Source organism: Dunckerocampus dactyliophorus, chromosome 19 (assembly GCF_027744805.1).
Source record: "Dunckerocampus dactyliophorus isolate RoL2022-P2 chromosome 19, RoL_Ddac_1.1, whole genome shotgun sequence".
Taxonomy (NCBI): Eukaryota; Metazoa; Chordata; class Actinopteri; order Syngnathiformes; family Syngnathidae; genus Dunckerocampus; species Dunckerocampus dactyliophorus.
The window spans coordinates 19,030,325-19,052,211 of NC_072837.1; the positions used below are offsets into that span (position 1 = coordinate 19,030,325).

The 21,887-nt window shown below is 44.2% G+C and overlaps 1 protein-coding gene and 1 long non-coding RNA gene across 8 annotated transcripts in view; one reads left to right on the forward strand and one right to left on the reverse strand.

The window, feature by feature from the left end:
- The window catches only part of LOC129171932 (MAM domain-containing glycosylphosphatidylinositol anchor protein 2-like), a 215,218-nt gene extending 203,425 nt beyond the window's left edge, over positions 1-11,793 (forward strand). For all 5 annotated transcript variants that reach the window (XM_054761097.1, XM_054761096.1, XM_054761100.1 and 2 more), the window contains one exon: positions 1,339-11,793. In XM_054761097.1, the coding sequence (XP_054617072.1) occupies positions 1,339-1,427 (89 nt within the window). In that variant the 3' untranslated portion in view covers positions 1,428-11,793. The remainder of the gene's footprint in view (positions 1-1,338) is intronic.
- On the reverse strand, positions 348-13,668 carry LOC129171935 (uncharacterized). 3 transcript variants are annotated; one of them, XR_008566867.1, is made up of 6 exons: positions 13,558-13,668; positions 11,293-11,462; positions 10,614-11,121; positions 10,420-10,521; positions 3,323-3,544; positions 348-1,560 (listed from the first exon to the last, which is right to left on the reverse strand). It is a non-coding gene; the product is annotated as an uncharacterized LOC129171935 (long non-coding RNA). The 3 variants fall into 3 exon arrangements; XR_008566865.1 differs by having other exon boundaries at positions 11,238-11,462; XR_008566866.1 differs by lacking the exon at positions 3,323-3,544 and having other exon boundaries at positions 11,238-11,462.
- Positions 13,669-21,887: the final 8,219 nt, after the last annotated feature.

The window sequence follows — 21,887 nt, forward strand, 5'->3', positions numbered from 1 at the left end:
TGACGTGATGTAAGAGGGGAACATTTGAGAAATGTGTCACCGTGGCTGACGGAACGTGACTTCTGGCTGATGTTGTTAATCAAGAATAGTTCACAGCGACCTCACAGGTTAGTCCTCGCCCAAAGGGAATCATCGCACGATGAACATGATGTATGGAACTGGAGAAAAGAGAGAGAGGGTCGGCCCAGCTCAGCTGCAGTAGAAGCCATCAAACCTTCTTATGGGTTCTCGGGAGTCGGTAACAAAGATGTGCATGTCGTGAACGAGTCCTTCAAAATTCAGTTTATTGACTGAATTGGGACTCACACATGCTCGTCTCCATTAACTCGTTGACATACTCACCGCCGCTACCACCAGCTTACAAACGGAAACCAGGTGACATGTCATTGACTCTTGACTCTAACTGCATTTGTATGAAGGCAGTAGCCGCCTGGAAAAAGCACCAGATCCGGTCCTTGCCTCGCATAAACCCTCCTTCATGAAGACTCGGCCTTCACTGACTCACTGGTGCTCGACGACGACTCGACTTACACTGACTCACAGGTAGACTTGAGTTTCACTTACTCAAAGGGTACTTGACGAAGACTCGTCTTTCACTAACACACGAATGCTGGACAAAGACTCGAGTTTCACTGACTCACAGGTGCTCAATGAGGACTTTAGTTTCACTTACTCATTGGGGCTCGATGAAGACTCGAATTTCACTGACTCACAGGTGCTGGACAAAGACTCGAGTTACACTGACTGATACGAGCTCAGCGAAGACTCGGGTTTCACTGATTCACGGGTGCGTGATGAAGACTTGGGTTTCACTCACTTACAGGTAGACTTGAGTTTCACTGGCTAACGGGGTATTTGACGAAGACTCGACTTTCACTGACTCACGGGTGATGGATGAAGACTTGAGCTTCAATCACTCACGGGTTCTCGACAAAAAGTTATTCACGGGTGGTAAATGAAGACTCGAGTTTCACCGACTCACAGGTAGACTGGAATTTTCACTGACTCACACGGTACTTGACAAAGACTCGACATTCACTGACTCTCGAATGCTGGACAAAGACTTCCAGCAAAGTTGTTTGACCAAAAATCCACCAGATGGTGCAGAGATACTTCATAAATAACCATACAAAGAGAGCTACATTATTTGGTGACGGCTGTAAAAACATTGATTTTATGTTCCTGTCTTTATCAAATGTTTCACGGTACAAGTAATAAAAAGGAAGTGTGGTAAACGTGGTTACCATGGTTACCATGGTAAATAGGCATATCCAAGTGCTACATTGCTACTATTGTTGTTGAGTTGCTGGTATCGGTCTGACACTGTTTTCCTTCCAGACCGGAACTCCACGGCCCCCCGCACCTGCGTGCATATATGGCTGCTGTGCGTCACCTTGGTGACGACCCTCCTGGAGGGTCAGAGGTGACCCCCCTGGCCGTCATCTCGAGAGGCAAACATTCAGACCCTCCGTCTGTGAGCTGTACCCTCGGCATCCCCGTCACCAAAGATTCCTGCATCCCGAAAAAGCAGCAACGACGCCGCCGCCCCGCGGCGGATCTCTGTTGGGACAGAATGACAACAAACTGTGATTAAAAAACTAACTTTCAAGACTACAAAAAACAGAAAAATAAATGAAGATGTGCTAATTTTTTAGTGGGGGGCGGGGAAAGAGACTTCTTCTACAGAACAGCTCTCCTCGGTGCGGGACTCTTGACGAGCACAAAAGGTGAACTTCATCGAGGGAGGGGCAGTTTGTAAAGCACAACAACAATTTTATGGGAGAAAATATCTAAATATATATATCTTTGCAAGGCGGCTGAATATAGATGCTGCTGACATTTTGAGGAGGAAATGGAATCAGACCTTTCTCTGTGTATCTTTATCTTCATTTTGCTTGTTTTTCACCGGAGCGCCACACCCCCACCCCTCACCCACCCACTCGACCCTGCGTCAAGTTTTTATCTGCTTGGTGCTCTACTGAAGAAATTCAAGACCTCTGGCAACATTTTCCTTCGGTCTGCTTAAAAGACCACGCCCCTACCCAAGCACCCCCCTACCCGCCACCCCACACACACCCCCCATGGCTGCCTATGTATCTTCTTACACTGTGCTCACGAGTCCAAGTGGCCAAGCGATGGTACAATGGCAGAAGGAACGACGCGGAGGAAGCTGCGACACGCTGACCGGTGGGAGGGGTGGGGGGGGGGGGGGGCGGTGGTCCGGCGAATGAGGCCTAACATCAAGTCGTGTCGGTCCGTCGGAGACAAAAGAAGCCACTTTTCTTTCTGCCATGAAAACAAAGTGCCTTCCAGATTACAACGCCGAAATCGTGAGCCTGGCTGTCGCGCAGCACGGAACACACATGCTTCGTCCGATGGGCTATTTTCTACACGCGTGTCTCTTTCGCCCCACAAGTGCTGACGGGATGGCTCAAGCGGAGGATCGGGTCTTCTGGTTCTGAGGACTGCTTCTGTGCATCCACGCCTGGGACCGCAAGTTTGGATTTTTCTTTTTAATCCCAACGAAGGACATGATGGAATGACTTTTTTTTCTTTTTAAATAAAACATTGTCACACAGGGACGAGAGCGACTGCGACGGCGCCTCACTCGTCTCCGCCACCATTTCTACGACAACAGAGCAAAAGATGATGATAATAATAATAATGTGGATAATAGTCATGCTATTTTATTACTCCAGCGAGAATGTTTCTCCGCTTTTACACAAACTGTGAAGATTTGACTGTGTGGACGATCTACCTGAGACCATAACCTTAAACAGTGGGGGTTTTTAACAAATGTATTGTAAAGAAAAAAACAAAAATGAAAGAAAACAAGAAATATTCTGTTCATTGTTGCTTATGACAAATGCTTTGAGGACTTGTGTCTTGTTTTTTAATTTTATTTCCTTTTTTTCTTTCCTTTCTCCTTCTCGTCTCCCTTTGCATTGCTGAAGCATCCCAGCCGATGGAAGCGCGAAGAAGTAAAGCAATTTGTATAACTTGTAAATGTTGAAGAAGCTCTATTGCAGAGGTTTATGATCAGTGTTTTATGTTGGCGTCCTGCAAGCACAACGGTTTCACTTTAACGTCGCATTTCTCTGCACCCGGTCGCTTGACTCTCAACGCAATTTAGTAGGATTTCTGACAAAAAGCTCCGAACTCGAGCGAAAACCCAGATCGTCACAAACATATGGACGGCAGTTATGTCCAACGTACATCATATTGTTACGGGTGGTCCTCGGCTTACGAATGAGTTATGTTCCGAGACTGTGATGTCAGTGCAGTTTTCGGGTAAGTCGGGACTTATACCTAAATCACTCACACTGTACACAGAACACAGAAGGGACATTTAAAGTAACCCCTCGTTCATTGCAGTTAATTGGTTCCAGATCCGCCGCACGGTGGCCTCGTGGTTAGCATGTTGGCCACGGCGTCAGGAGATCTGGAACATCTGTGCCCTGCGATTGGCTGGCAACCAGTCCAGGGCGGACCCTGCCTCTCGCCAAAAGTCAGCTGGGGTAGGCTCCGGCTTACACCTGCCACCCTAGTGAGGATAAGTGGCATAGAAAATAAATGAATTAATGAATGGTTCCAGACCCGACAGTGATAAGTGAATTTCCACAAAGTAGGATTCCTTACTTATTTTAGTAGTTAGGGCATAGAAAACCTGTTTTTAACATTATTAGAGCCCCGTAGACATGAAATAACACCCCTATAGTCACCTTTACACTCCTATTACCCAATATAGTAGACATAATAAGAGAAAATCAGACATATTACACATAAAAAAAGACATAACATTGATTCACACATTAGCATTGGGAGAGTTCCTGGTTCTATTTGTGCTGGACAGCATCAATGTAACATTACTGACACCTAGTGACCAGTGTGCGTCTTTTGCGTCTTATATTTGTATTTGACTTCATTTAGATGTTTTTATGCATGAAAATGCTTCATTTAGGCCAATAACCTTTAAAGATTTGCTTAAATATGCATATTTTTTTGACTAACAATAGGTCGCAGTCAACCAAGAAACATTGATAATTTATTAATTTTTTTTTTGAAAAAATGGGATAGAGTGAGATTTAAACTGCAAACTGGCGAGTGGCAACTGTAATAAAAAGATTAATAAAGATAAGACTTGATTACTTCTATCCCTTGCAGGCCTTTCTCCTTGTAGCAGCGCACGGAATGCATGACCCCTGTAGCATTCGTTAGCATTCAATCATCTTTATCCTTAAAGAGCCGCCAATATTGGTGGGCGTGTCTCCTCTCTCGGAGCTTTTTATGATGCTCATTTTCACTTTCATGGTGATGTGTTTCCTTTTCTTTGGCGCACTGCTGCTCTGGAAAAATAATCACATGTATAAGTTTCCCGATGCGCGTGCTGTGTCACCACTTCTCAAGCGGGTCTGATGTTTACGAATCAAGGTGACGTTATCAATTCAATTATTTACGGAACGCCACAAACCGAGGACCACCTGTGTTCTTAGAAAACAAAAATTGGGCCCACAAGTTTGTAATCACAGGAGCACCGTTTTGCAAACAAAATAGATGACTTCAAAGAAGTTGGTGCTTTTCGTTATGATCTCCTACTAAATTGGTGTTGCGCTCCTAGCGCATGGCCGATGACACATGTTCAGCAAATGTAGCCCAGTGGACACGGGAGCATCAGACCGTGCGCTATTTAAGGGTCTGTCAGAGTGACAGGAACCTGGTAAACATGCCGAGCAAAGCAGAGCAGAATGATGAGCATCCTTCACACTAGTAGTATGGTCGTCAAGACAGTTCATCCCTTTCTTGTTTTTCCCCGTAAGCTCATCATGAATGTATGCATTTACAGTCATTATAGAGTAGTCGGCGTCTATGGCTATCCTTTGTAGCTAATGATAAGTGCCAAAGTGCCCCTTGAACTGTTTTTTTCCTTTGAAAACAACTGCTCCTTTTACAGCCTCACGTCATTGCAAAAAACATTGCATTTTCTTTGGTGTCACTATTTGTTTACCAGAGGGCTACACCCTTTCAAAAGGCAATGGACGGGAGGTTATGGCAGCTTAGCTTAATGCCACAACAATGACTAGCTACTAGCCTAAGAATTTGCGTCTAACGCTGCATTCAAGACACCTGAGTTCGAAGGAAATACCACACTTGGAACTTACTGTATGTTGAAAGTAAAGACAAATAGCCGACAACTTCCAGAATCGCATATTTAGTTAGCATGAGAAGTTAGGGGCATAACGGTACGCCGAATAACAGCTCAGAATGTGCCTCGGTTTTAAGGTCATAGTTCAGTTCTTTTTCAGTTGAGTAAGAATAAAACACAATACAGTGGAGCCTCGGTAAGCGTACACCCTGGTTAACGTCGAAAATGTACGCCAAAATTGGTTAGCGTACAATATGGCGCGTGTCTTGTCGTGTTATTGATACACTGCGTGAGTCCAGCTGTGTTCATGTATTTATCACAAAACCTGCTTGTTAGCAGCTTCCAAGTAATCCACGGAAACAGGAACCAGCTCCGTCGCGCGTTTATGATGTCATCAGCAGGTGGCTCTGTAGCTCTTTGTTAGCCATAACACTAATACAGTAATCCCTTGTTTATCGCAGTTAATTGGTTCCAAACGCAACCACAATAAGTCAATTTCCGCAAAGTACGACTCAATATTAATAAATAGAATATTTTTATATCATCAGAGCATAGAAAACCTTTTTATGACCTTCTAAATCCGGTTTTTACCATTATTACAGCCCTCTAGACACTAAATAACTATAGTCACCTTTACACTCGTATCACCCAATATAGTAGACATAATAAAAGAAAATAAGCCATCTCAGATTCACACGTTGGCATTGACAGCATACTTCCTGTGGTGGCTATGGTCTCATCAATGTAACGCTAGTGACACCTAGAGACCACTGCTGTTTGTGGTTGAAGAGAGGCTAACGATGCACTTCAATCTCTTTATTAACAAGCAGAGAGCACATGCAGCGAACATTCACACAGGAGCTGCTGTCGGCCCCTCTCTCCACTGCTAACCTGCTGCTAGCGCTTAGCTAACAGTCAACTCCAGCTAGACTAGCCGACGTCACACACATCGCTTCCCAGGCCCGCTTTTTAAAGGCGCACACGAGTCACAGACACTGCATTACACTGCATATCATGTCTTCTGAATGCGTTGTATTTTTATTTTCACTTTCTTTAGTAATAATAGGCCGTAGTCAACCACAAAACAGTGATGACTTACTCATAAATTGTTGAAAAAACGCGATAGAGTGAGGGCGTGATGTTCGAACGTGATGTAGCGAGGGATGACTGTAATCTTAACACAAAACACGTTTTCGTAGTTTTACAATTGTAGTTTTACAAATCCATGTACGTACACATACATGATGAATGAAAGGGTTAGATGAACATATAAGGTTACCTTTACCTTCAAGTTTGGCTTTGTGGAATGGATGAATTGGATTTTCATGATTCCTTATGGGAAATGACATTTTGGTTAAAGTACGTTTGCTGGGGCGGATTAATGATGCTAACCAAGGTTCCGCTGGAGACTTTAACAACAGAAGAGGGTTTTCGAGCTCTGCCTTCTGCTTGGCACTACCGCTTGCCGTGGTTCCTCCCCGACAAAGGCACCGTAACGAAGAATCTGACTCCATGTAGCGTTACAGCCCTATTCGCAGGACATTAACTTCAATATGCCACATGCTAGCAGGTGTTCCGACCACAAACTTTAAAGGAAAAGTGCACTTTTTTTGTAATTTTGCCCATCATCCACAATCCTTATGTGACACATGAACACACGTCTTTTCTGTGCATTTTAAGGATAGAAAAACAGCTAAAAGAGGCAGTTGATTAAGGCACGTAATGGGACACACCTATTCCGCCTAGAAAGGCCGCTATTAAAAGCTGCAACAACATTTTATGGTTTTCTATCCAAGCGGTGAGCATGTAGTAGCAGGTACATTCTGCTATGATGACATAAACAATACTGACAGAATTTTGCTCATTTTAAGCATTAGCGGAACTTCCTTCCTGGGTGCATTGATTTCACATCGCAACATAGAAGGGAACGCTACACCTAAACTCAAAAACAAAAACACAGCAGCAGTGGCGGCAGCTCCAATATGTAGCCTTACCTTTGGCTAGTGGCCTGAGGCATTGTGAGCAAGTGTGTGGTAGAGCTAGTCTATAGCCGGCTAGTAGCTAGCCGCCGTGGTGTGGTGGGAGTAACAATGTTAATAAAAATAATAATAATAATGTTGCTGTAGCTTGGTTAATATGCAGCTCACATTATGGAAATGCAGCGTTGTTGGTGCATTTTGGAGGTTTTTTCAGAAGACTTTCTAGGCGGAATAGGTGTGTCCTGTTACGTGCATTCTTAGCTGCCTCTTTTTTAGCTGTTTTTATATCTTTAGAAGGCACAGAAAAGAGAAAGACGTGTGTTCATGTCTCACATGAGAATTGAGAAGAGAGATGAAAAGAGATGATGGACAACAGTCCCCAAAAAGTGCATTTTTCCTTGAATGTTTTTGCTGTAGGTGAAAGGTAGAAAATTGCTGGGTGTTGGCTTGTACACGCAGTATTTGCACCAACCGGGCTTAAAGCTCTTAATATACCTGTAAATTGCTGTACTTTGCAAAGATATAATGTGTGGATTATAGCCTGAGCTGGAAAGGATTACCAGGTTTGGAATACATAAGACACTCTTATTGGCCCTACCGTGGTTGGCGAGAGACGTCTCTGGGTTTGACTCCTGCGAAGGCTTTGTAAGCTAACAAGGACAAAGGGGGCTGCAGAGTTGAAGCTTTTGACATCTGTTTGGTTTTGCAGCTCGCGGTTTATGTGTCGGAATGCTCGATTGTGTTTTCATCAGTCATATTGTGCCTGAGCCCGAGGCGTTTCATATGCGTCGTTGTTTCCAAAACAACACTAAGGACAGCAACGAAAGCAACAAGGCAGGTGTTAATGCCTCTTTGGGAACAATCCTGATAAGCTGCTGGGGTCAGCTGTGCACCAGTCGCAACGCTAAAAGTGGAAATTGCTTTCTTTTTTGTTGTTGCAATCCTGCAAAGAATGCATGACACTAATTGATTTTGTGTTGCGTGAAGAGGAAGAAGAAGAAGAAGGAGGCAGTAGTCATCTGGTAGGTGGGCGGAGGGACGCGCTCTGCAGACAGGAATAGCATTTCTTTATGAAGGCGCTTAATTTCTCACACGCTTCACTCAGTAGCTTTGTCAAAGATTAATTGGACAAGTTAATTAAATATTAGCGCTGTGGACGATGAAGAAATATATATTTTTCTACAATGCATCTAACATTCTCTTAGAGGGTTCCAGCTTTGATGAATGAATGACTAAGTAGTTGCTGAGGGATCTATGCAGTGTTTTTCATGACAGCACCATGAGAATGAAGGTAATGTTGCACTGAAAGCTTTTGGATGCAAACCAAACTGCGTTGCCAAATGAGCATAATTCCACGGACACTGTAAAGTCTAATTAGGAGGTGTGTGGCGCTACGCCACAAGGATGGTTCGGTACGCGTTGGTTTTAAGGCGACGCTTCAGTTCATTTTGAGCAGAGTAAGGGAATCAAATGGAAAAGAAAAAAAACGCTTAGCTTTTGTGTGAAACAGATTTAGTGATTTGTGTGTGCTGGCAGGTCAGAAAAATTCTCAGTTAAAAGTTAAGTTAAAATCATTTGCAAAAAAAAGAAAATAATACATAATAAGATAAGATAAGATAATATGTATCATTTTTACACGCTAATGCCTCGTCACTTCACGCTTCAAATTCCACAGCTTCACTCCATCAAATATATTCCTTACTAAATCATGCTGTTTCATGATTGAATATTGTCTATTATTTGTCAAAAATATGCATTTTAAGCAAATGTTATGTATTTTCACCTAAATCAAGCATGATAATGGCAAAATGAAGCAGAATACAAATGGAAGGCATTTAGAAGACGCATTCAATGAGGTTGTGATGATATCTAGTATTCACACTGGACACTAGGTGTCAGTAATGTTACTGTATTTTTGCGCGAGACACACAAGCACCAGACTTGATCGCCGGCATAACATGATCGCTAGGGAGCTCACCACAGGCACAATAATCCCCAACACCGTCTGCTGTTACAACCGTAACCCACGCCGAGCTAGAACTCAACTCTGAAACATCGACGTCACTTCCTGCATCCCCCCCCCCCCCCCCCCCCCCACACACACACACACATTCGGCTCCTCTAGCAACAAAAACACATTTACAGCAACACACTAGCACGAGTCTTCTTTATGTCTTAAATGGCTTACTTTCTGTTATTATGTCCACTATATTGGGTAATGGGAGTGTAAAGGTGGCTATAGGGGTGTTAGTTCACATCTAGAGGGCTCTAATCATGTAAAAGCATACTTAGATGGTCGTAAACAGGTTTTCTATGCTGTAACAAACCAATTAACCTTGATAGAGGAGGGATTACTACTGTATTTACAGTGCATAATATATAATAAAAACGGTGTAATAACATATAAGTACTGTGTATAGTAATAAATATGTATTTCACCGGGAAGTCTCCTTAAACAGGAGAGTTGAACAGACAAAAGATGGTTTTCAAGCTCTGGCCTCTCCTTGGCACTATCGCTAGCCACGACTCCAAAGGCTGAGCTGATGTGTATTTCTTTACCAAGCAGATGCGTGACTTTTATCTCTTACACTTCCTGTCTCTCACTCGGCACGCCTCTGTACCGTACGGTAAAAACCCCATTCCAAACACATGTGCCATTATTTACATGTCATAATTAGAAGGACGCTTGTGAGATGTGGACAAGTAGGTCATGCGGTATCTTTGCATTGAACTGCATAATCCGATTTTGCCCTAATTCTTACCATCCCATGCTTTGTGGGTCTGTAAAGGCTGCCAACATTCCCCTCATTTCTTATCAACCTAGAAAGGGCTGAGCCACGCTGTGCCATTCTACCTTTTTTTTAGCCCCTCTGCGTAAGCATCCACTCATGTGGCGTAATTGCATCTGGTACCCCTCATTATCAGCACACACGCCTCTGCGAGCTCCACATCGGCGCCAAGAGGGCGACGAGTGTTTCATTCGGGCACGACCAGCCCCGACGGCACTGGCGGCCGCCGTGATTGTGAGAGGAAAAGTGCTCACGAGGAAGATTCCAACAGCTCTCCTGCCTGGAATATCAACCAAATTGATGTTTTGTGTGTCCACGACGCTATTGCTCTTGTTCCACGCCGACTACCGCGTAATAACGACCTGTCAATCTTCTCTGTTTTGTGCTCTATATTTATATGACCATCAGGCTTCTTTTTCACTGTACTTCTTTGCTTTTTGTCACATCATTTTAGTGCCATACTTGCAACTAATGAGAAAATAAAGAAAACAACCATTTGATACGCTACCTTCAAGGAGTTTCTTTGAGCTGGAGTGCATTTCGAGCTGAAAAAGGGATTCAAAAAAGGGATTTGGGCCTTTTTTAGTTCATGACAGCAGCGGTTTGGAGCCTGAAAATGCACAAAGATAGTATTTTTTTAACAGTTAAACATACACACATGATGAATGAAAGGGATAAATGAAGATATCAAGTTTCTTTTACCTTCATTTTTGGCTTTCTGGAATGGATGAACTGGAGGCCCAAAGACAGGACACCCCATACCCAGAACAACAATCTGGTGTATGCTGTCCAAGCAGGCGCGTGGCACAACACGGACGGGCTAACTCTTCAGGTCAAGACTCTGCAGTCTGCCTGCACCTCAGAGAGAAAGAGCACTCTTTTGACAACAAAAATGTACACATTCTGGACAGGGAAGAAGGATGCTTTCAAAGAGTGAGGGATGCCATATCTGGATGGGGGTCGTGGGTGCATGGTTGGGTGCACCTTGGTTTCAGATGGATCCATGACCATCATTACGGTACATGTAATGAAGGTGATACCACCCATACCACCTCCTCCTTTAGAGCTTGCACCAAGCTCTCAGACTTGAGCTGCCCTATCTAGTCTGCCTGGCGTGTGTCCCACCTAGTTTTGAGCATGAACGGATGAAGCTTGCTTCTAAAAGAACCTGAACAGTCCAGTTGTGGTCGATGGAATGCTCTGAGAATACCTGGATGAATGAGACAGGCATTACACTCGCATCTGAACAGCAACATCACGCTAGCCTAGTCAGCTTATTCAATGAGGACAAACATGATCAAACTCCCACATCTGTAGTTGACTGACTTGCGTATTTTAAGATGTGTCACGAAGCCTGTTTATCATGAAGTGGCGGGCATACTCATCTAGCCAGGGTTGGATCATGTCCATATGGGCGGAGGGTTTTCCTCCAGCGCCTCTTCTCATGATCTTTCTCATGTTTGATGCTCACAGGCAGGCCCTCGAGACACATACGATAATCCCTTGCCACTTTGCACTTCACACTTTGCGGCTTCACTCGCTATCACGATTCTATCACAAAAATAAGTGAATTAGTAAATCGTGCTGTTTTGTGGTTGAATACGGCCAATTATTAGTTTAAAAATATGCATATTTAAGCAAATTGTACATATTTTTTGCATAAAGTATTTTCAAGCATAAAAATGGCTAAATGAAGTAAATTGTAAAGCATTCAGAAGACACACGCAAACTTGTTGTGATGTTATGTAGTATTCTACACTGGCCACTAGGTGTTAGTAATGTTACCCCTCCCTCCTCCCTCGCTATATCGCGGTTGGAATACCGCTGCCTCACTATATCGTGGTTTTTCAAAAAATAATGAATAAATGATGGCTGTTTTGTGGTTGACTATGGCTTATTATTAGTCAAAAAATATTGAAAGACAGGTTATGTGCAGTATTGTGGTCACTAGGCATCAGTAATGTCATGAGACATGACGTTAGATTACATGACCTTTCACATTGGATGGAGACTGGCTGCTGAGCCAGCAGAGCCCAGCCAACATGGCGTGGCTGAGACGGACATGGCGTGGCTGAGATGGACACGCCGTGGCTGAGATGGACATGCTGTGGCTGAGATGGACACGCTGTGGCTGAGACGGACACGCCGTGGCTGAGACGGACATGGCGTGGCTGAGATGGACATGCCGTGGCTTAGACGGACATGGCGTGGCTTAGACGGACATAGCGTGGCTGAGATGGACATGGCGTGGCTTAGACGGACATGGCGTGGTTTAGACGGACATGGCGTGGCTGAGATGGACACGGCGTGGCTGAGATGGACATGCCATGGCTGAGACGGACACGGCGTGGCTGAGACGGACTTGCTGTGGCTCAGATCGATTGGAAAAAACGTTCTCCTCTCATTCCGTGTGGAAGTGGTAAGTTTTTGGCTTCTTTGTCCTTCTTCCCCACTCTGTTTGAAACACTTTCTTAAGTTTAAAATAAGTAAATTGGACAGCCTAACTAGTTACCTCGGTAGCTTGCTATGCTAGCGGCAGCCGTGAGTGCTAAACAGGTTTACGAAAATATTCCATTTATTAATATTGAATCCCACTCAGCAACACATTTACAGCAACACACAAGCATGAATGAGAATTGTTTGAAAAGTTTGAAATGGTTTATTCTCTTCCTATGTGTACTGTATTGGGTAACATATGTGTAAAGGTGACCGTAGGGGTGTTATTTCATGTCTAGAGGGTTCTAATAATGTTGAGAACCATACATAGAAGGTCGTAAACAGGTTTTCTATGCTCTAACTATGAAAATATTCCAATAAATAAGGAATCCTACTTCACGCAAATTCACTTATCACCAATGAATCGTGATAAATGAGTGATTATTGTGAAAAGGGGACCTTGTCACGGTCAAAGCATCGTAAGGCTTCTCCTGACATCGTTGACGTCTGTACGCGACACACAAAGAGGTAGGTTGCTGTTGTGTGAAGTGACAGCGTTCCCTATTCTTGACACTTAAGTCCCCGGAAAGAGCCGAGTTACTCCCGCAGCGACCACCTGTTCCTCCACTCCAGGAGACAAAAGCTTATGTGTCACGCAAATTGTTGTTTTGACACGTCTCCCTGGTGAGAGGTGCCACAGGGCCCGCTGTCCTCGCTTTCGCTCTCCGGTGCCACGTATGGAAAACACGACAGAAAAGAAGACAACAGTGGCGAGCGGAGGGACTTGAAAGTCACTCAGAGGTCAATGTGATGGTGGAGCGTTGAACAGTAAACAGGGCCGAGGCTCCTGGGCACGTTTGGAATGAATGACTTTTCACCAGCTGTTGTACACCGTGGACAAGGACAAGCTCAGGATACCCGTTTTAGGCAGAAAATGTACAGAAAAGTCTTGCTGTGCTGGATAATACTGATTTCTCAATTTCTGAGGGAACTATAAATGAAATTCAATTCACCATTGAGTTCCTGCCTTCTGCGTCTAAGTGTTCCATTGTTCTAGAACACGGTGCAATCGCAAAACCACACAGAACCCAGTTTTTGCTTACTTCTACATGTCTGATCGGACAACGGGACGTGTTCCTGGACTTGCAACTACATTTTGTCACTCAAAAAGAGTGGCATGATTCAGGAAAATAAATACATAACCACATACCTGAGAAAGCTGACATTATGGAAAGGTAAGTCAACCCGTTTTGGGCTCTGTGGGTGCCGTGGATGGGCTCAGCATGGCTTGGGACGGGGGGGGGGGGGCGTTCTTCATGATGGACCGGCACTGTCACAAACCCAAACCCTAACCCCGTTAAGCAGTTGTCATCCTCATGAATGTTAATGAGCTTGGTTGCCGACCTCCCAAAGAGCTTCCTTCCCGCTGATCCAATCTAGCAGCATCCTTCAGGAGACATGAAGGTGATATCAATCTTAGCATCTGGCTCTCAGCTGGAGCAAGTGCATTTCTCACCTCTGCTTGTCCACACACACCTCTCACGCTCTCTAATTACTTTCACACACGTAGTACAGTATAGCCTGAACCGCACGTGCTTACATGTAAACACATCAATAAAGATCAAATATTAAATACGCCACCAGAATACCTTAAATAACCCACCCTATAATACTCAATATTAGACTGCAGAAAAAAATAAATAAAATGAACATCATGAGCAAAATAAAGCAATTAAAACCACAATTCAACAGATGCCATACACTTCAACAATAAGAACCAAAACAAATGACAACATCACAACCTCCGTTCCTCAGATGACTGCTAGTTACCATTATACATGTCTTTTTATTTACCCACAATTCATTTAAAAAAAACCTAGAAAAAAATTAGATTAGCACTGCTAGCTATGCGTGTTGTTAGCTAGCGCCAACTTGTAGCCTCTCTACGACTATCCAATCAAAAGACAAAGAAAATCACGTCTTCGCCAAGTCTGATATCTGATTGATTAAGAGAAGTCAGCTGCTTACATAGTTGATTCAAATGACAGCTATCTGCCCAACTGGCAACACCGGGCTGAATTCTGATTGGATATAAACAGGAAGTAGCGCAAGTGGAGAAACTATGCCATTGGGGGACAATTTAATGCGTGTTGAAAATCTACAAACCGTCTTTTATGTTTCTCAACAACATAGAAGGCTTTATGAATCATACGTTATGCCTCCTTTCAACCTCAATCAAGCTGGACCACCTACTGACAGGGCTTCCAAAAAGGTGCGTCAACAATTTTCTTCCACAAGCGGAGGGAAGTGCATTTTTGTTGCTATTTTTTATTTTATTTTATTAGCCTCTCTGCCCTGAGGGAACAGCTTGAGACGGTTATTGTTTTGTGAGATGCTGAATTTGTCAACAGTCTCCTCGGGCTTTTCCTGCGGCTACACGAACTCATACGTCATTATGTGACAAGAACAGTATCACAGGGGTTAAGTTTGGAAGTAATGGCAATAAAAGTCACCGGCCACTTCTATAGGCACACCTGCACGATCCAGTACATTCAGTTTTGCTTTAACAAAGATAATATTGCTCCCTTGTGAGTTAGCAGTTGAACAAGATGTTTATTATTGTGGTTGCAGTGATGTACAACTGCACTGCATCATACTGAGCTTTTTTTTTTATTCCCCGCCGTTCATTTACTCATCCGCATGGAGTATTATACCCTAACTTATCATCAATGCTGCCTGGCAAGGTGACGTCTGCTCAAGTTTGCACCTACAGCAGTAAGACCATGCCGATGAGTCCAAATGGACATAGACTCATTGTTCTTTACGGTGCTTACGTTTCTACATCACATTTGACAGATGATGCCTAGCGAGGTTCCGTCCATGCAAGTTTGCACTTGCTGCACGGCTGTAAGACCATTCTGATGCGTCTAAATGGATGTAAAGTAATTGTTGTTTACTGCGCTTCTACATCATCATACACTTACGGTAGCTGCTGCATGGCAAGGATGCATCTACTGTCATCTACTGCCCTGTCTGCACATGCGACAGGGCCGTAAGACCATGCTGAAATTAATTGTTATTTACAATATTTCCGTTTCCACGTCCTCACATGCAGTATGATAGGTGATGGCTGTGTACCCAGTTTTTGCTGGGTGGCAATTAAGTACAGTATGTTTTATATGTAGGTACTTTTTGTACTTGCCATGTTTATTTCCCCTACAGGGTGATGTAAATGGTGTGATGTAAGCCTCTTTGCTTTTGTTAAAGGACTGTTTGTGTGCACACTGCACATGTTATTGAAAGACCCATTATTGCATTTGTTCCGTTATACAAGTAGTGTGAATGCAGCAGCCGCTCGTAAGCGAGGGAGTCGGAACATCCAAACATTGTTGCAGCTTAAAGAGATTTCACACCGCTCCTGTAAAGTTTGCTCATGGCCTTTTTTTATGCTCTTGTTTCATCATGCGTGACCTCCAAGGGGGCGCGTGACACGCCTCCTTTATGTGTGGATAATAAGGTAGAGCCATAAAAAATTCAGATTGTTGCCGCGGCTGATAACCTTTACTAGCTTTTGGCCTTTTAAAAGTCCCAGGCGCTCTGAATCATCCGGCTTCCCGTTCTCATTTGTCCTCTCTCTTATCCTCTGTTTGAGCCAGCCCGTGGTTGACCCTCAAGAAGCGCATTAGAATGCACACCTGGTATCTGACCAGCTGAACAATGCCGTTTTACATTACGCTCTATTCCCTTTTCTCCTTGCCGTGCACCGCCACAGCGCTGTGTTTACAGGGCCACCGGTGCTTTTTCCGGGCGGATGGGAAAATGTCATGGAATGCTAATGGGCTGCTAATGTTTCCTGTGACGAAGGGGGAGGGGGCGTCAGGTTTCAGCATGCGTCAAACGGCATCTCTTCAGTTATGCTAGCTTTGTCAAAGTCATTCAGGCGTACGACGTGACATCGCATCAGCGCCGGGTGCACGCTTGACACTTGATCAATGGAATAAAATAAATAGGCCTGTCTGCAGACGATCAACACCTGCTGCGCTAATGTGACTTCAGCTAAGATGATTGAATGACACCACTGCAGAACCCTCAGAAATGGAGCATGAATGCTGAGAAATGAATTGAGAATAGAGTTAACACATCACAGCATATCATAGTATCAATGTGCAAACGTGCCCCCTAGTGGCTCTGAGCAGCATTGTAAGGACCTGCTGTATATGATAGTTATTGTCTTTATGTTCTCTGCAGCTTCATTCCGGTGGCAATCCTTGAGGAGGAGTTCCATGTCCCAAGTAGAGTTCCATCCATCTATTTTCTATGCCGCTTATCCTCATTAGGGTTGTGGGGGTATGCCGGAGCCTATCCCAGCTGACTTTCGGCAAGAGGTGGGGTACACGCTGGACTGGTCACCAGCCAATCACAGGGCACATATAGACAAACAACCATTCACGCTCACATTCATACCTATGGACAATTTAGAGTCTCCAATTAACCTAACATGCAAGTACCCGGAGAAAACCCACCCACGCACGCACAGGGAGAACATCTACACAAACTCCACACAGAGATGCCCAAGCGGAGATTGGAACCCAGGTCTTCCTGATCTCCTGACTGTGCCCAACTAGAGTTGGTAAGTGCAATTTATGGTTTGAGCATAAGGTTGGGAGTATTCTGAAATTGGTATGGAGTGGACCCACACGCAGGTATGCAGCCGTCGCTCGTTTATAGCGGTTAATTTTTCCAGATTCGACGGCGATAATAGGATTCAATGTTAATAAATGTAACAATTTTGTAGTTGGAGCACAGAAAACCTGTTTATGACTTTCTAAATATGTTTTTTAAACATTATTAGAGCCCTGTAGACATGAAGTAACTCCTATTATTCATTGTTTACACCGGATTGCACAGCTGTTATGCAACAGGGGCTGTAGATGGCCACTAGCTAGCAAGCTAACCAGAATGTATTTCTTCTAAACTTAAGAAAGGGTTTCAAAGAGTGGAGAAGGACAAAGTAAGAAGCCACCAACTTACCACTTTCACACGTAATGGGAGGAGGCCATTTTTCCACTCTGCATCCATGGCTGGCTACATGGAGTGCAAAGTAAGGCAATGTAATGTAACATTACTGCTGCCTAGTGGCCAGAATACTACATATCACTCTTCCAGACCTGACTGTGGTAAGTGAAATTCCACAAAGTAGGATTCCTTATTTAGAAATTCAAGAGTTTTTATTGTCATGTGCATGGTAAAACAGCAGTTATACCATGCAATGAAAATCTTATTCTGTTCATTCTCCCAAGAAAAGAAAGAAAACACAAGAAAGAATAAGAACATAAGAAACATAAACACATAAACATATATACCAATAAATTAAGCAACAACAACAGAAGAGACATTAATACAAGTAAATAATACAAATAAATAAATAAATAAAGTGCTATGAGTGTGTGCGTGTGTTGCGTGCGGCGTGTGCGAGTGCTTCGTTGAGAAGCCTGATGGCCTGTGGGTAAAAGCTGTTTGCCAGCCTTGTGGTCCTGGACTTCAAACTCCTGTAGCGTCTGCCTGACGGTAGGAGTGTGAATAATGAGTGTTGTGGATGTGTGCTGTTCTTGATGAGGTTGTGTGTTCTGCGTAGGACTCTAGATTTATAAATGTCTTGCAGTGAGGGGAGGGCTGCCCCAACAATGTTCTGTGAGGTCTTGATCACCCGCTGGAGTGCCTTCCTATCACGTGTTGTACAGTTACCGTACCAAACAGTGATGGAGGCGGTAAGGACACTTTCCATAGTGCATCTGTAGAAGCAACTCAGGATTGTGGTGGACATGCCAAATTTCCTCAGTCTTCTCAGGAAGTACAGTCTCCTTTGGGACTTCTTGATGATTTGTTGGGTGTTGTGAGACCAGGTGAGGTCCTCGCTGATGTGTGTGCCAAGGAACTTGAAGGTTTTCACCCTCTCCACCTCAGTCTCATCAATAAACAGGGGTCTATGCGGCTGCTTTTCCCTTGTTCTTGGGTCAATGATCATCTCTTTAGTCTTATCTGTATTGAGAAGGAGATTGTTATCACGACACCAAGCTATGAGGTCCGCCACCTCTCTTCTGTATGATGTTTCAACACCACCAGTGATCAGTCCGATGACTGTAGTGTCATCCGCAAATTTAATGATGCTGGTGTTGTTCTGGGAGGCCACGCAATCGTAGGTGAAGAGCGTGTAGAGGAGCGGACTCAGCACACACCCCTGTGGGGTCCCAGTGCTCACAATTCTTGAGCTGGATGTGCGGTTGTGGACTCTGACTGACTGGGGCCTGCCTGTGAGAAAGTTAAACACCCAGTTACAGAGGGAGGGAGACAGGCCAAGTGTGAGGAGCTTATTTGTGAGTTTGTGGGGGCTGACTGTATTAAAAGCAGAGCTATAGTCTATAAATAGCATTCTGACGTATGTGTCCTGGCCCTGTAGGTGAGAAAGGGCTGTGTGGATGGCAGTGTTGACTGCATCATCCGTGGACCGGTTCTGGCGATATGCAAACTGTAAAGGGTCCACAGTTGCCGCCGGGATGCTCTTTTTGATGTGGGTCATGACTATTCTTTCAAAGCACTTCATAACAATAGTAGTGAGTGCTATAGGGCGATAGTCATTCAAGCAGGTCACGTTGCTCTTCTTGGGTACGGGCACTATGGTGGTGGACTTAAAGCAGGTCGGTACAGATGCTTGTGCGAGCGACAGGTTAAATATGTCAGCAAGCACATCAGCTAGCTCTGTTGAGCAAACCCGAAGTGCATGTCCTGAGATGTTGTCTGGCCCTGCTGCTTTTCGTGGGTTTGTTTTGTTTAGAACCCTGCGCACATCAGCTGATGTCACCATGAGAGGTGAGTCCTGTGTGCTCCCCAGGTTCAGCCACCCTCTCTGCTCATCAGGAGTTTGGGTGTCAAAGCGGGCATAGAACTCGTTCAGCTCATCTGGAAGTGTGGTATGGCTGGACGTGGCTACGCTACTCTGCTGTCGATAGTCTGTGATGTGCTGGAGCCCCGCCCACATGCGCCGAGGGTCTGAGGTGGAATAGTAGCCCTCCAGCTTCTGTCTGTACTGTCTTTTGGCCTCCCGTATGGACCTCCTCAGGTCATATCTGGCCTTTTTGTAGTCATCAGCGGTGCCCATGACAAATGCAGTCGAACGAGCACGTAGCTTAGCCCTTACATCACAGTTCATCCACTGTTTTTGGTTAGGGTATTTTCTGTAATACTTGGTGGTGGTAACAGTCTCTATGCATGTGCTAATGTAGCCAGTAACAGCAGAAGCGTATTCATCCAAATCAACAGTACAATCTTCCCTCCCCGCTGCAGTTTTAAACACATCCCAGTTTGTGCAGCCAAAGCAGTCCTGAAGTACTTGATCAGTTTCTTCATTCCACACTTTAACTGCTGTACGTACAGGGGGAGCTTGTTTAAGAAGTTGTCTGTATGTTGGATAAAGGAATATAGAGATGTGGTCAGCCTTTCCAAAGTCAGAAATGGAACATTTTTGTAGTTTGAGCATAGAAAACCTGTTTTACAACCTTCTAAATACGCTTTTTAGCATTACTAGAGCCCTCTAGACATGAAATAACACCCCTATAGTCACCTTTACCCTCATATTACCCAATATAGTAGACATAAAAAAGGAGGTAAGACTTGTGGTCATGTGTGTTGCTGCAAATGTGTTCCGGGGCTTAGTGGGGGTCGGACAGGAAGTGACGTCGGCGGTTCAGAGTTGAGTTTTAGCTTGTTGTGGATTATGGCCGCAACGGTATCCTGTGTTAGGAGTTATTGTGCTTGTTGTGAGATCATTCAAAACCGCAATGAAAGCCTGTTGTTCCGGCGATCAAGTCTGGTGCTTGTGTGTCTCACAAAACACTAACATTACTGACACCTAGTGACCTCTTTGACGTCTTTGAATGCGTCTTCTGAATGCCTTGTAATTTGTATTTTTTCCTTTAGCCATTTTTATGCTTGAACATGCGTCATTTAGGCAAAAAAATGAAATGAATAATGGGTGTATTCAACATTTTTTTAATACATATCTTTTTGAAAAACCATAAAAGCGTGAAGCCACAAAATTCAAAGCACAAAGTGGTGAGGGATTACTGTACTGTACTGTAAATGTCTTTTGCGGCGCCCCCTGTGGGTTGTGTTGGAAATGCTTTCCAAGACATGTTAGCATACAGTACATGTAATGCAGATATCCTCAAAGTTTTACAAACATTACACAAATGGTCAATGATTTATGGAGAATTAGTTGCGAAGTCCTGCCCCTTCCTTTGCAAAAACGTTTTTGCTTGATGGCGGCCGTGTTTTCCAACCCATCTTGCTCAAATTTTACACACGTCTGCTTGTCAATTCCCTAAAGGTGTATACCCAATTTTGTGGTGATTCGAATGAACGCCCTGAGGTCACAGGGTGTGTATCTACAACCATCTGCATGTGTCAGTCTGACTCAACCCGCGCGTTTGACACACGTCCTCTGACGAAAGCGGCGTGAATTCATCCCCGAATGCTGCGCTGCTATCCGAGCCACGCTGACACCAAAACTCGAGGCTGAATTATTTATCTGCCTGCCCCCTGGAAGCCGACGTTCACACCGGGTGCTCGCTGCACATAACGAGCGCTCCTCATCTACAGGCCGGGCCCGCTGGCGCCGGGCTGAGACGTCTGCGTCATGTGATAAGAGCATCGCATCACGGTAGGGACGAGGAAGACGAGCTTGAAATGTGGCCACTGGGCGGCTTCGCGCACGGGGGAGAGCCATGCCGGCTGCCCGCCCCCCGCTTGGTGCTGCTGCAGGCCATCAAGCAGCACTTTGTAAATCAGTCACTTCATTCCTGCCTCATTCTGCAGCGATGATGGTGTTGTTATACGGCGCACCATAAAGCTGAGTTACTTTCCAAGGCAATATAAAATGACACCGCCATCATAAAGATGTGGATGGTAATTAATCAAAGAATGTTTTTTCCTGATGAAGGCACACTATACAGTAAATGCATTTTGCCTTTTTAATGTTTCTGCTTCATACTGCTTTTTTATTTCATTTCCAGGTAATAACATCTACATGCGTAAGTTGTGATACGCTTTTAGTTAGGCTTGTGCTCCTAATGCGGGGGTGGCCAATGTGCGGCCCGCAGCTTGTTTTTTTTAGTGGACCATGGCTTATTCTAAAGACGATAAATATACGAAAAAAATCTGTTAATTATATTAATGAAATTCCCACAAAGCTGAGATCATGTAACATGTCTTGACCAATGAAACGATGCAGACTCACAAATGGACCTTGCATTCTGATATTGGTGTGGTTTGGACATCCCAGTCCTAATACCAGTGATGTGCGATACCACTGGTTGTGATTTTTCAGGCTCGTATTGGTGGCACCGATCCGATACTGAAAATTCACCTAATGTCTCTGGTAAATTTGGAAAAAGTAGTGGATTTCATATGATAACATAAAAAATACAAGACATTTAATTATGTTCTAAAACTTAGAATTGATGATTAAATAATTCTTATTTTAAT